Source organism: Tyto alba, unplaced genomic scaffold, assembly GCF_018691265.1.
Source record: "Tyto alba isolate M040663 unplaced genomic scaffold, T.alba_DEE_v4.0 Super-Scaffold_1, whole genome shotgun sequence".
NCBI classification, from domain to species: domain Eukaryota; kingdom Metazoa; phylum Chordata; class Aves; order Strigiformes; family Tytonidae; genus Tyto; species Tyto alba.
In genome coordinates, this window is record NW_024881261.1 from 34,059,849 (window position 1) to 34,075,499 (window position 15,651).

Genomic DNA, 15,651 nt, shown 5'->3' on the forward strand with positions numbered 1-15,651 from the left:
GCCATTTCTTAAAAATGGATCGTGACACTCAACAGACCAATCTCTCAAGTGATTTCATGGGACCTTGTGGTGCTTTATGAAGTGTGAAGCACAAGCCCAAATCCTTTTGTCTAGATTGTCTTGTCAAACTTGTGCAGTGCTATTTTCTTTCTAGTTAGATTGTATGCCTGAGTCAGGCCACTTTAAAAAAAAAAAATCATACAAAATAGGGACATTTAAAAAATGTATGTCAACTGTGAGCAGTGAAACAAGGGGAAAAAAAAAAGTCTTTACAAATATTTTGGGGTGGTTTTGTTTGTTTGTTTTTGTGTTCCTACTGGTATAAACAGAAAGGCAAGCACCTCTATAGAAAATGCCTATGACAAATGCAGCTGTAATCTAATGATCTGTGGGGCTGCATTTTATTTTTATTTATTTGGAAAGCTTAGGTTATTCAGACCATGCAAGTCGTAAGAGACAGTCTTGTGTATGCAGTTTCATCGTGTTGCATAGTTTTTAAATGAATCCAGACAAGAATGAGGTAACATTTGAAGATGACTTCCTTAAATTTCTTGAATGAAAAATGTGTAGACATCACAGTAACAGTAGAAATCTGTTATTCCCCCTTCACTTACATGCCTGCACAGTTGTAGCTGCTGAAGTTGCTCCCATACACAGTGAACACATTGTTCATCACACTCTAGTTATAGCCCAACCATTTGAGCAATGCTAAATGCTTCTGGACTTCCATAATGGATAGGCTTGTCCTTCTATTCGAATATATGCAAGTACGTATGATAGCACAGTGCCACCAAATATTATTAGCAACTTTGTTGGTGTGCCAAACCTTTCTTGATACTACAAACTATGTCTATAAAATTCCTGTGGATAATATAATAAGGAACTAGTCAAAACCCACCATACAAATGGATAAAAGAATGCCCCACTTCTATGAATTTGCCTCAGAAATTCCCTCTACAATGCAGAAGAAATTATTAATCTCATGGTGGAAGAGATGATTTAGGCACTCAAGGTATGCTCAATCATAGAAATAGGTTAAGCCCTTCTGAAGAAGCTGTGGGAAATGCAACCTCTTTCAAGTCAGTACCTATGCTCGCTGATCTTCTGATGGAGCTTGGCCTTCCTCTTTTGGAGGAGAAGTAACAAACTCTTTCATTTCAGTATCTTGGTCAGCAGTAGTGTGAATACTAGCTTCGTAAGGCTCGCATGGGCAACAGCTGACTTCTCCTTTCCTGCTCTTCTGAAGGATGGTAGCACGAAAATCTAACGTTATCACTGCCAAACGATACAATTGTAGAGTCACAACTAAGATATTCTTAGCTGTAAAAAACACCAGCATCTGATTGAATATTCTGAAATGGCCCATCAGGATTGAACGCACAATGAAGAAGGGACCGTCCTGTATGAAAAGGCTGACCCCGATGTTCCACAGTTCTGCGCTGTACCTGCAAAGCAGCAGGCTGGGGATCCGCCTAGTCGATGCAGCTGGTTTGCAGCCAATATGCTGTACTGGAAATAAAACACAGTTATAACAATTTTAAAAATTGAGCCAGGGTTGGCCTAAAGGGCAGTTATAATCCAGGGTACCCTGGATTATAAATACATTCAGCTGTGAAGAATTCAATTTAAAGCATATCCAGTTTCTGGGATCTGTTTCAGCAAAACACACTAAGCTCTCAGGTTAAGCAGGCACTTATGTGGTCTGCCAAACAGGACCAAAACCCACTTCCCTTCTTCTATCCCACAAAGGTATCAGTATTTATATACTTTCAAAGCAAGAACCAGAAGTAGGTCACCTACTCTTTCTGTAACAACTTCCCAGATATTTTTCTGTTAAATCAGCGTGGTAGGATAGTATGTATCTTTAAAAGGAAAAAATAATACCATGCTGAATGGGAACAGCCTGAGCTGTAGCACTTCAATTTGTTCCAGGCTGACCTTGCTTTTAAAAGATTCACCAGATAGCCATTGCCTTTTTCATGTGTCATAGTAAGAATAAGTCATTTCAGTGCAGGTCAATATCGAGCATTATGGATAGGAAGAAACTGTGGTTGCTGCTTGTCATGTAAGAATTGAGCCACAGTTACTGATTCTTAGCCTTCTGGGTATGAAATTGCATGTGACTGGAAACTTGTGTGGATGTGTTCCCCTTGGCTATAAAAGTGGTGATGGGCTAGAACGCTCTTCGTGGGATCATCAGGAGGGTTTGTGTGTGGTAAATACGGCTGCCTCTTATGAAAATGCACGTAGCTTAACTAACTTCTTTCTCAGGCAGTGGGATTTCATTAGTTTAAAATACATAGCTACCTGTGATGCAGTAACAACTGCCAAACATTTCAGCTTATCTCGATAATTCTGTTTGAGTCAGTGCTGGGGAGGGAAGACTTAGTGGAAAATGAGTTGTAGAATGTAGAAATTTGCTGAATCCAGTAGGCAAAGCTTCAGCAGCAGCTGATTTTTTAACATGTTTGTGCCATTACTGTTTAATAGTCCTAAATGCATTGCTGTAGTCCAATAATAAGTGCCTAAAAGTTTATATTTTTGTCATGTTTTTGTGAGGAAACCTTCTGATGTTTGAAGAAAAAGTACTATCTGTGCAACTATATGGAACTACCTAAAATAAACTCTAACTGTAGTAAATTTCAGGACAATGGGTGTTCAATAATTTAATTTTTATCTGGTAAATATAATGAAATAATCAGGAAAGCAATAGCCAGAGAAAAAAATGCACAGTTCAAGAGGTTACTTCACTTGAATTAATGATATGATTGTTTAAGCACTGTTTGAATTTATTTGGGTGGTGGTGATGTGTACACGGGTGTTTTTGTTTGTGTTGGTTTTGGGCTTTTTTTGTGGTGGTGTTTTTTGTTGTTGTTGTTTGGTTTGTTGATTTGGTTTAGGTTTTTTGTGTGTTTGTGTCTGCTTGTGGTGTTTTTGGTTTGGTTTTTTTTTGTTTTTTTTTTTTTTTTTTACACCTGAGCATTGTGTATCTTTAAAAGGAATTTTAGCTGTGATAAATCTGAAATGTGGTTGCATCAGTTTTTTCAGATGGTGAGCTGCTGAGCTGAAGTATTTTCATAACCTCAGTGTTAAAAACAAAGCTTATTGCTGTCCATGAAGAAAAGGCTAATGAAAAATTCCTGAATTTTTTTCATTATTATGCTTTTATTATTTTAGTCAGTGTGTTAACCTATTCATCAATTTTATAGAAGATGCTAATGAGGATAACATATCTTTGGACTGGTACAATTGAGTTGCAAACTTGGAATGATTGGAAGACAAACCATCTGTTGAAACAGATGATTAAGACAACTTTCGTTGTTCTTGGACATAGAGAAGTCCCTTCTGCCTGGGGACAAATACAAGCCTGAGTTGGTTGGATGTTGGGCCTGTAAGATAATGGTGCATAGTCCCAACATTACATGGTCCTTCAGGTTCCCTGTGAATAGGTAATTTCTCATGTGATAACATCTGTGCTGTTCCCTATGGTTAACAATCTCTTATTTCTCCATAGGGTCTAGTAAACTACTTGGATTCAAGCCATAATATAATCCAAGACCAGATCTAACTTGAGAGCTCACATAGTGAAGTTTAAGGCAGTAACAGGCAACTGGAGCAGATGCTCCAATACAAAATTGCAATTCTAGTTGTTTTCTGGAAATAGTTTTATCAGGGAGATCAGAGGTTAGCCAGAAACAAGTGTTTACTCAAAAGAAACTGCAATGGGCTTTCCTCAAAAACCATCACTGTCATATGAATTGCTCTCTACCAGAAGTTTTTGGTATAGCCTGTTGTGTGTGCACAACTGCAAGACATGCCAGCAAAAACTTAAAGCATTTGATCTCTTTTCTTGTCTGTGTGCGAGTACTAACCTGCAAGATCGAGTGGAAACTGTAACATACTCCAGGTCCATACAGCAAGAATTGCATTTATGAGAGCATAATTCTTCCTATGGGAGGGGAAAAAAGTGATAACAGTGAAGATGCAGTTTCCTTATGTGATAACAAAAATGTTTCCTGGAGTATTTAGAATGTCATTTGAAGGGTGGTTGAGTGAAACAGTGGTTGATTAACGAATGCTCTTGAGATGTAAGACTAGGGAAAACAGAGGCACCTTTTGGTATGGAATTTTTGCTGTTCAGTCTACATGTTCCAGCTGTGTAATTACACTAAATATCTGATGCTAACATTATAATGATAAGCATATGGAAATAGACTGTGGCTCAAAGAGGAGATATCTTTACCCTTGTAGTGATTACAAATTCCTTGCAAGCCTGAAGCTTCTCTGCCAAGTGGGAAGGACCTCTTTTCCTACTGTAAAACATTTTCTTTGATATTAAAAAAAAAAAAGTATGTATGTAAGAGAGGCTGAACCTCTTCTGTGATTCTTTTTCTTTATGATGGATGTTCACAGCTCATCTCTGTGCTGTGAAGGGAAGATGAGCTTACTTTCTCTGGGAGAGATCAAAATGTTGAAAATTCATACCAGAAGACTATGTCATTCCCTTTCTTCTTATCTTTGAACACTTTGTCATTCTATCATGGAGAAAGTACATATGAGAGAACCAAAGAAGCAACGTGGATAATGAATCACTAAAGCAAAGTCTACTTGCTTCCTTGCCAGTCTAAACCAATTCATTAACCTGAAAGAGGCTTACTGTGTATCCACTTTCAGCTCCTGTAGTTTTAAGAACTGGCTCTCCACAGCAGTTATGCTAGTTGCTTGGCTCTTTGTACACTTTTATTGTGATGGATGTGACATGCTTCTCTGCTGGCAACAGATGAGTAATCCTTAACAAATCCCATAAGGCTGTTAGGTCTTTTACAGAGGGAAAGGTGAGAGTAGACAAACAGAGCCCTTGAACATAGTCTTCTGTTATCTGTGGGAAATACCGTTCCACCAGTCTGAACGCCGCAGATTGTGCAGACAAGCCTTCAAACAAAATCAATATCTTGCATTATGCAAATTATTTATATCAACAAATAGTCCTTACCGAACATCTTCGATGTCCAAGGTTTCACTAGCAAATTCAAGTATATCTGCTGCTGTTCCCACAAACATGAGAAGCAGTTGAGACAATTGATCCCGGGTGATTTCAACTCCAATGGGGAGAAGCCATCTCCCAACTACTAGTAGCAGTAGAAAAGTCTGGTGGAGGGCCAGTGTCCATACGGTCTCACAGATTGTGGAGAGCTGATTCACAAAGACTTTAGCCTGTTTAAAAGACAACAACATACTGTAACTTCAGGAGACTTGATTCATCCTTAAGCCTGCTTTTGTTTTTCTTCACATTGTATTAGAGCAAATCATTTCTATGTGGCAAGCATAATTTGAAAAAGGCACATTAATACAGACTTTGGGTAATGAATAGAAATTCTTTCTCTGTGTACTACTTCTGTTCTTATTTTTAAGCTGAGCATTATCCTTTGCAGAACCATCACCCAGACACTTTCTAAATTCAGTTACTGAGGTTTGGAAGAGAATGGTAGGAGAGTCTCCTCTTCACACAGACACTTGTCCTACCAACACTAGTTAGTATGCAGCACGCCATAAGCCATTTTCACAATGCAATTTTCTGAAACTATTATTTTCTTTCCTTTTCTAGTTTTACTTACTGTGTGAGAAGCTTGCCCAAATAGACCCAACAGCCCTCTCTAAGTGCTTTAATATCATAAGATCTCTACTAGGAATAGGAAAAAGTGTCCCACCGTCTGAATGATGTGGTGATCTGTTCCCTCGCTTCCATGGCTGCTGTCTCTGGATTGATTGAAGTCTTGGTTGCTGACATTCACCTGAACTGCTCCGGGCTCATTGCCACAGTACTGTTGTGAACAAAAACATCACACATGTATAAACATCCCACACAGGGACCAGGTGCACTCTGTGGCTGAGTCCTGTTTTACTGAACTAAAGAAGGTTCATTTGTGGAAGTTGTTCGATGCTTACAAAGGTACATGATCACTCTGAATGTAATTTCCCTCTTGTTTAGAATGGAGGAATTCCTCTCATGAGGGCAGGAGTGATGTGTTGGTAGGTCCCTAGGGTAAAAGTTGGTCATGGTCAGTCTCTATATTTAAACTTGTTCTCAAAATATCTGCTTCTCATGTCTACTATCCATAAAAAGTTCTATAAAAATGTTTTTGATTCATTCTTCTGTATGACTTCCCTCAAGGCTGAAGTGAAGAGAGTTGGTGTAGAATGTTTGGGTTGTATTCTTTGCTGCCTCAACACCCCCACTCTAGTTGTGCCTTATTCTGCAAGGAAATTCATAATGTGTGAGGTGAGATTGAGGAATAATTAAGAAAAATGGGCCTGTGTTATTGCCTACGCCCTGCAGAGTAGAAAAAAAATGGGTATTTTTACTTTTTCCAAGTAGCCAGTGCTCTGGAAAATTGAATGTTGGCTAGAACATTGTTACTTCAACTGCAGTAAACCAGTGGTGGGACTGTGTCCCATCTGAGGTCTGCAGCACTTCACTGCCCTTCTACCTTCACACCCAAGGTTGGCCCCCAAGCAACTGGGGTATGGGCTTAAAATCTATCTTCATAACAATCCCTTAGCATCTCTCTTCATTGCAATAAAAAAAAGGGATAATTAGAAAATCAAACCATGCTGTTATTAAAGACTTTTATCCTCTCCTATTTTTCCAGAGAACACCAGCTGATTTGCATTTTTCCACTGAGCCCCCCACCATTTTATTGCACAGGGAGTGATTTTCTGCAACAATCAAAATGTGTCCTAGTGCATACTGAGTAGCTGTGTTCAGCATAATGCTTGCCAATATAAAGGCAACATTTTCCAGCAAATGTCACATTCTAGCAAATTTCAAATTCCACTTTGATACTTTACTTGGTGTCTGATAATGTTGCTCAGTGTCTGGGCAAATGCTGCCTCTTGCTTGACCTCCTTATAGATAAAAAATACAACTCCTCGTGGTCTGAAAAATCTGGGAAAAAAGTTATTGCTTGTTGCTTTTATAATTGGTAGTGAAGGCTCTTAAACCTAATGCTTGCCTTGTTTGGACAGTGGCTGTGAGTGCTGAAAGATGGATGCATGTGTGGGGAAGATATTTCCATTCGGAAGAGGGAAGTCTAAAGTTCTGGACAAGGAAACAGTGAGATGGAGGGGCTGGTACTCTGCTGGGCTATAGCCTTGGGGGGGCTAATCTCTGGGTTAGCCTTTCAACCAAAGGGGAGAGAGAGAACAGCTTGTTCAGAAAGTGCTTCAGAAATTAAACTTCACTGGTGCTCTGGAGAAGCCTTTCTGTCTGTTGCCTGTCAAAAAAGTCTAAAGCCTCCAGAGGCCAGTCCCCAAGGTCCAAGTCAGCCTTTGAGTAACCCCTACAGACAGTGTGACACAGTTGAGTGAGACCATGACCTAAAAATAATGCATAACTGGCATAACCACCCCAGAATACCAAGAAGTGAGTATCTACCTTGTAAGAAATAGCCTGGGTAGGGCAAAGGGATTGCCAACTTGCGCTGGAGGAGGAAGGCTAACTCACTTCAACAGCCTCTTTTTTTGTCATCAAGTCTGCATTTCGGCATACTCCTCTACTCCCTTGTCCAGTCTGGCAGGAGTAAGAGGAAGGGATCTATGAACTTGCATTAAACTTCATGTCAGAGTTTGGGGATTTTTGTTTGTTTTTCAGTTTGTTTTTTAAAGCCCTGTTTCTTGGGGATGAATTTGCCAAATTTGAGGCGGGAGCCATGTAGGGCAGCCTGCTGCATTTGCTGTACATTCAAGGATGGTGGAAAACCTTTCCCAAACGCTCTGAGAACTCCCAGTAAGTAAATTGGGGGACTGAAGGAGAGGAGTGAAATAAGAGCCTGTTGCAGTTATACTGTGTGGGTAGTGAGGTGTATGGGTGCTGCTCAGCAGATGCCATGGCCCTCTCCGTGCCAACAGTGGAGAGCAGATAGCTCTCCTAGTAGGTCTGCATGGGGCCAAGGAGCCGTGGGAGTCAACCACTTGCACCACTGGAGGGAGGTGGAGGAAAGCATACCACATCTTACATGTGGCTTCCGAGGGGGCTCCTTTTTTTTTCCCTCCCCCCTGCCCCATGGCACAAAGGTGTAGAGAGCACTTCTTTAAGAGAACTACTTCAATTCATCATATGTAATATGTAACTACTTCATTCATTATATGTAATTTTTGCAACTATTCCCAGCTGAGTTGGGAGTAGTTACTATTTCAGTGCAAGGCTCCATGAACTCTGAATGGCACTCCTCAGGGCCAGGACCGTATCTTTTCTCAATTGCATGCAAGCAAGAAATGGAAAACTGTATCTGCAAAGCCAGTCATTTAAGTAAGCCCCTGTTTTTTAATTTAAGTATGTTCATATCTTGTTTTGGTTTGCTTCTCTCTGAATATCTGTTAAGTGGTGATTGTGATGGTTATTCACTTGGAAGTTTGGAGAAGAGCCTTTATTTTCATCATGTATATGCATGTAAATAGGACTGTTTATGCCAGGCAGATTTTCCTACCCAATTACGTATACGCAGTGACTTAATGGGAATGTGACAAGGAAAAAGTGAATACCAAGTTTCACAGGCAGTTGGTAAACGTAGGTTACCTCTCTACTGTTAGATCCCAGTTACTCCTAGATATTGAGACTGTGCAAAGCGAAACAAAAATACCTATTTTTTTTTTTATTGTGCAAAAAAATTAAATGGGAAGAAATTGTACACATTTTGCATTAATTCTATCTTGGTTTACTTTTGTTTGTTCTGAGATGAAGCTTACATTCCCCTGATTTATAAAACATCTAATCAAAACAGAAGCTCTGTTGCATGACACAGTGCTGTCCTAGTGTGCAGCCAGCAGAGAGCTCACTGTCAGTGCATGGGGAACTCCTGCAGCACTGAACTTATTCAGCAAATCTCTCTTTGCATGTTGTTCCCAGTCCATTATTTGCAAATAAAAGCGAGGTTAGCTAAAAATTCTCACAAGGGGTCCATCGCTGAGACGGTAAAATTGACACTTGAATACCTGGGCAGAGTCCCCTCAATCCTGTTTAACGCCAGCGCGTGAGGGCTGGCAGCCCGAGAGTGCTGTGGAAGAGGTTAGCCCTGCCCTGGAGCGGGCCATCTGCCAAGCAGCAGGTACCCCGCTGGCTCTCTGCAATTTGCTGGAAACCGTGTGGCCATCGCTACAGCAACGTGCGTGATGTCAGAAATTCACAGCAACTGTGACTGCTTCATTCTGCTCATACAGGAAAGCTGAAGTGTAAAACGGGGAGAAATGATTGCTGAAGCTGTTTTCCAAGTTGAGGAAGATAATGGGTGTGGAAGGGAAGAAATGGTGCAAGATGCAAGATCGCTTTTAGGAGAGGGATATACTAGAATTTTATCTGGTAAGAGAATCCCACCTCAAAATGAGGCTGAGGGAATAGGCAGTAATATTCACGGTTTCCTTAAAATGTTCAAGTTAAGGTGGTTAAAAATAATTACGAGGTTTACCAAGCATCTGTTTTATTCCTGACTGGGAAGCCTACACTGACTACAGCGCTGATAGCTGGGTGAGCCCCACGAAAGGTGGTCAGTTATCGCTTTCTGTGGCAGTGATGCACCAGGCATTTGAAAAGGTAACAGAGGTATTTGTTTATCTGAGATCTTACACACTGTTAAGAAAGAATGTTCGGGTTTTTTAATTGATTAAATAGTTTTAATTTTCTTGCCACTCTGTTTTGCAGTCAGCATTTTTTTTCACTCAGTACAGTCCAATTTATAGTCTCTCCCAAACATGTATTTCATCCCCAAATACTTTACTGCAAAGCAGTAGTTCCTATGTAGTTAGTATTTCACCACTGATATATGAATGGTATTACTTATGTCCAGTTCTGCAGCACTCACAGGCAGAATTGCCTCTGTCTTCAGGAAGAGAGACTCCGTATTAGCACGTGCCTTAAATAACAGCACCAACACAAGCAGTTGATGTTTCCTGTTCAGAGATTCAACATGAGAACCAAGTTCTACTGCCTTAAAGACCACAAACTGTTTTCACAGCATACATGTCACATGTGTGGATCTAGCAACTGCATAATTACTCATTCTGTTAGTATTTTAATAAGAAAAATCCCAGAAATACTTTAGTATGAAGAGTAGTACCAGTCTGGGGGCTGTATTTGAGAATAATTGTTAGGAGAGCCGCTCCCCTTCTGGAGGTATTGTTTTTGAATCTATTAGATAGAGTTCTGGAAACACACAATCTTATCTCTCCAGGTATAAACTAAGCTGTTAACTTGATATACTCCCTCTTTAATTCACAGTAGCAGTATATCAATAAGAACAAAGTATGCCATGTTCTAACATCATTTTGGGAAATAAACTGCTGCCTTTGACTACAGAATTAGCCTGTTTCTTGGACCAGATTTAACTATGACAAATGTTCTCAATATCCACATTACCTGTCTGTGGCTGTTTAAGGAGATTTGGCAAAACAAGAAGACAATAAATTCCTGCTGCTGTATTTAGAAAAAGCCTCGGGCATTTTCAGTGTAAACACAATTTTGAATATTTGATTATGCTTCTGTGGGCTCTAACAATATTTTGGAGGAGAAAATGAGGCACTATGTCTTCTTAGTCTAATTTATGTATTTTCTTCTGTTGCTTTTTGCTCTTGTTCCTATCAGGCACTTTTCTGCTGCGGCTGTAAGGTACTGCATACGTACAAATGCTGGGACAGATAAAATCTCCTTTTCAGTATGTGGAAGTGCTATGGGAGCTTAAAAGCAGCCTGCATGGGGAGATGGCTCACTCAACGTAGGCTGCTGGGATAAGTGGCTCTGTCCTGGCTCTGACTGACTCCACCTGCCAAAAGAACAATTGTCTTCAAAAATTTTACTGTGTGTTTTAGTCCTGAATTGGAATCCAGACACCCCCTCCCAAATTACTATACAGCATGAACAAAGAAAGGATATAAACACTGACAAATTACCGTGTCAGCTATCTGTGGTAGCAATCTGTGAGTATTCTCCTAGGTTGCAGCAAGCACGAAGTAACTTAAGACCCCTTTCACTAATACCTGTCTCAATTTAGGCTTGCTTGAAGTTGTGGTATCTGCCTGTAAGTGCCGTGAAACTCATGCTTTATTTTACAAAGGCCTCTAAAGCAATAAGGTTCTTTTACCATCCTGAGCAAGATTCAAGCTGGTAACCTGAGGGTGAGAGGGTGTTTTTCAAACTTCTAGGCCTTGGTTCCCTAGCCAAATACAAATAAATGGTCTCATTTTAGCTAGGAATGGGGCTCATGATTGGGAAATATACAGTATTCCATATTATAACTGGACCTGGACTGGGAGACCCACCAGTATAAAATAGAAAATTGGAACAAGACCTGGCAGATCTGTCTGTGTGCCCAAATCCAACCCATCAAACAATGCATCAATTTCAAACTAGTCCATCTTCTCTCATAATAAATACCTGAGTGCCATGATGAATTTCTAGTAGCCATAGTGATGGTACTGTGCAAATCAGATATAAAAATATTGCTGGTGAAAACCTGTGAAGGAAAAGAAAAGATAGCTTGCTATTATATCACATCATAAATACCATATATCCTATCATTATTTGCATTGGAAAGTATCTTGTGCCTCCTACCGTATGAGGTATTAAGAAACAGGGTAACTGCAAATAAGAATTGCTATTCTTGCTGAATTCCTCATGCTGTCGGTATTGTAAATCATAGGTTTATTTGTACATCCAAGAGCATATATGGAAAGTTATTTAAAATACCTTTTTAAGAACTAACCTATGACACTTTGCTGTTTGTATTTCCATCACAGCATTCTCTGTATTTAAAGCAACAACAAAAAAAAGCCTCTAGCTAACATGATTTCTCTGATTTCATGAAGGGTGAATTAATGTATTGAGTCATTTCACTAAATAATGCTGGAAGAAAGGCTGGTGATCAGAACCCTGTGCATTGACACAGGAAAGGTAGAAATAGCATCAGTTTGTCTAAAACAAGCATTTCTTCAGCAGGAGGTTTTTCAGTGCAGGCTAAAATGGCTTATGAAAATGGGTCTTGGCTTTTTTTCCCCATTGTACTTGCAATTGTATAATTCTTTGGGATTTCTGTCTCTAGTTCCTCTCTTCCTGCCAGTCTCCTGTATAGCTTATGATGGTGAAGCTCTATTATCTTCAGCTTCTTGAGCTCAGTTTACTCAGAAGTACTAGAGAGGTTCCATTATTCCTTCTGCAAGCGCTGATTCTTCTGAGAGTTGCAGATGTTTTCTTATTAAACACATGACAGTTTTGTTTGGGTAGGTGTTTTTTTTTTTTTTTTGGCAGTTCTTATCCTTTGGAAGTAGAAATAAGATCTGATGCCACTGATGTTCCATCTAGATGTGCTGTAGTATGGAGTGAGCATCACTGTAATGCTGCTGAGACACATCGCGTGTACTGGCCCAGGACAGGGCAGTGGAGTCAAACTCGGGATGCTTGCTTGATTCCTTCTATCCTGTCAGTGGCACATTCTGCAGTGAATTTAACTTGCTTATAAGTATGTAACTGCAGCAACATTCTGGTCAAAAATTGTTGACGTTTCTTTTTGTTCCTATCTGGAATGTACCTTTATTTTTCTAATCATGACTTTTCCAGTGGAGATTAAGTATTGAGGAAAAGAAAAAAAAAACCCTGTTGCTCAGGTAACTGACTGGATAGCTGAGCTGCTATGAAATATTTCAGTCAATCCCCTCTAAATAACAGTCATGGGTCTTGTTGGTTGGCTGGGTTGTTTTGGTTTTTTTTTTTTTTGTTTGTTTGTTTTTTTTTTTTTTTTTTTTTTCAGGGGTGAGGTGGTGGTGGTGTTTGTTTTGGTGATGGTGTTTTTTGTTGTTTGCTTTTTTAGAGAAAGTTAGTGATTCTGTGGGGTTTTAGTCTGGTTATTTTGGGAGAGAACACACCTCTCATTTGAATGGGAGAACTAACATATTTTACAGTATTTCCTGTAGGAGCACATGAAAAATCCATCCAGCTGGCAGGTTAGCAATACTGAGCTAATGACACCAGATCGGTCCAGGAGACTTCAGGGGCTTAAACCCTGCCTTTCTTTCAGAAGGAACAATCTAGAGGAAGTATTAAATGGCCAGGCCCACAATAATACTTTTTCTCCATATATGCCATTTATTTTTTTTGTGCTGGTGTAGTAAGTAACAATCTTCTGTCAATAATGAATGGAAAAAATATGAGGCTCATGGAGGCAGGATAGTCCTGTGTCACGGGCTGCCCATTGCCTGGATCACTGACTGTCTGTGGAGGCGTTTCTATAAATGTAGATGCTGCTGCCTGTTCTGAATGTGTTTTCCACCAGAGCAGGAAGTTATCCTGACGCAAATAGGTGCTGGCCACTTGCCTACTGTTCTTACCTATAAACGTACTTAACTGTGCTGCTTAAAGTGCTGGATGACATCCATTTTCAAAATTTAATTCTAGCTAAATTTAGCCCAGTCTTTTAGCACATATATTCATCTAAAATGGCTCTGTTTTCTGTATCTATTTTTCTTTGGATTTTCCAAAAGCTGCCATAGCAAGTGTTCCTTCATGAAGTCTCTGCTGCTCTCTCCTCTCCCCAGTAAATCTGGTCTGCTCACTCTGCCTCCGTCTCATAACTGTGCATTTGGAGCTCTGCTGTTGTTGAATTGTCCTGTGTCCCAGACTTTATCACTGCTTTTATTACCTTCAAATTTAGAGTGTGGAACACTTGTGTGAACTGTCACACAACACTGCTTCTGTTATAATGAGTTTCACAGGTTGAAATGGGCAGGAATTTAAGAACATTGAAATACTTTAGAGCGCTTTTTCATCCTGGACTTGTCTTGGATCATGCCTGCAGTTTGAATTCTTAAAAATAAAAGGTCCTAATGAAATCCTGACAATTAGTGATATGAGTACTTCCTTTTAACAGAGCATTTGTTTTGGCTGACTGTCCACTGATGAGCTGTAGATGACTGTAGTAATTCTTTAGATGCTTGTAAAAAGCCATGTGCTTGGGCAAACTCTGCAATGACTAACTTTTTGTTTATTTCTCAGGCAGCCTTTCATGCATGAAAGTTCCCCTCTGGAATAGCCTCTCAAATTCAAATCCAAATATTTAAGCTGCTCTTGCTGTACTGCAAGACTGATTGCCACTCATCTTTTATTTGTCACCGAGTTCTGGTTCAGTCACCAGCGTGGCCTTAGCGAGGTTAGAAGCAGCAGGGCTGGGGGATGCAGACCAGGGCATGGCAGGATGGGTAAGAGGTGCAGGGCATCCGCGTGGAACTGCCTGCGTGGGCCCCCTAACACCCTTCTGCCCTTCACACGTGTAGTCCCTGACACGATGTTGCTTCGGAGGTGCCCGGCAACGCTGTGAGGGGGTGTGTGGCCCCCCTGCTCCCCAGCCCACCGGGTCGGCAGCCCTACAGCCTGGACCTCTTTGCCTGCAGCCACATTTCCCACATTTTTTAGCTGTTAGTATGGATACGCGCACAGAACAGTACAGAGTGGCTCCCAAGTAGCCTGCTGCAAAATGACCCCTCCTGAAAGCCCTCTGGGTTTGGCAATGGCCTTGCCAGGGCTTTACCGGTTTCCCCCCACCGCCACCCCCCCAGGTGCAGCAGGGGAGAAAGCGCAATCCCCTGAAAGCTTGGCAGAAAGAAAGCCAGGGCAGCAGCCGCAGAAGGCAGACTCGCATCTGCAGCGAAGCACATGCAAAGAAGCAAGAGGGGCTTCCTCGGAGCCGGCGGGATATGCTCACCATTTGTAGCCTCTGCCTTGCTTAAACTTGAGGGTGAGCCCTGTCTCCAGGCACAGAAGAAGATTGAGCAGTGCCAGCAGCCAGTACTTGGGTTCTTTCTTCACTGCAGTCACTCTCCAGACCCCGATGAGAGAGTGCAGCACAAAGAGCAGGCGGGTGGCCAGGGCATTGAGCAGCACCATCAGCTCCATCCCGGAGCAGCCCCCTCCCCTTCTCCCCGCTCCGCAGGGACCCGGCGCTTTTCAGGAGCCCTGGGAAGTTGCCCTGGGAATCACCGGGAAGCCTCGCACCACAGCCACACAGATCTCTTCTCTTCCATCTCCACAAAGGGGCCCATTATAACAAAAAAGAAACGGCATCGCCCCTCCCCCAGACTTCCTGAAAACTTTTTAAAGGGAGGAAAAAAAAAAAAAAAAAACAACACAACTCCTCACGCTTTCAGGCTACAGTGGTTTGTAGCACCCTGTACAGCTCTGACCACGCTAGGATGGGCGTGAAGGGTTTCCTCCTGCCCCCTCTCTCATCTGCTCCAGGACAAAACGGCAGGGAGATTTCCATCTCGCAGGGTTACCATCTCTCTGCTAGCCCCACTTGCTGCTCTCATCTCATAGATCTCTACCATTAGAGAGAGAGGGAACATAGCAAAAGAGACAAAATGTAAGAAGCGTTATTAATTTGAATCTTCCTTGCTAAAAGCTCTGCAGCATTACTGAGCCTGCAAAATTCTCTTTCTTCTCCCCTCCCCCTGAAAGGTATCGTTCATATTTGGGATCTTTTAAAATGATTCATTTAACATTGCAATACAGAATCATAGAATTGTGGGATGGTTTGGGTTAGAAGGGACCTTTAAAGATCATCTAGTTCCAACCCCCCTTGCATGGAAAAGCAGAAACTGTGTACTTAGTTCAATACT

General features: G+C 41.2%; 1 protein-coding gene across 1 annotated transcript; it reads right to left on the reverse strand.

Moving 5' to 3' along the window:
• Positions 1-387: 387 nt before the first annotated feature.
• On the reverse strand, positions 388-15,058 carry TMEM26 (transmembrane protein 26). Its single transcript, XM_033004293.2, has 6 exons — positions 14,739-15,058; positions 11,423-11,501; positions 5,709-5,822; positions 4,994-5,214; positions 3,873-3,949; positions 388-1,509 (listed from the first exon to the last, which is right to left on the reverse strand). Exons 1-6 carry the CDS (start codon positions 14,927-14,929, stop codon positions 1,088-1,090), a joined length of 1,104 nt encoding a protein of 367 aa, XP_032860184.1. The 5' UTR covers positions 14,930-15,058; the 3' UTR covers positions 388-1,087.
• Between the last annotated feature and the right edge of the window lie 593 nt (positions 15,059-15,651).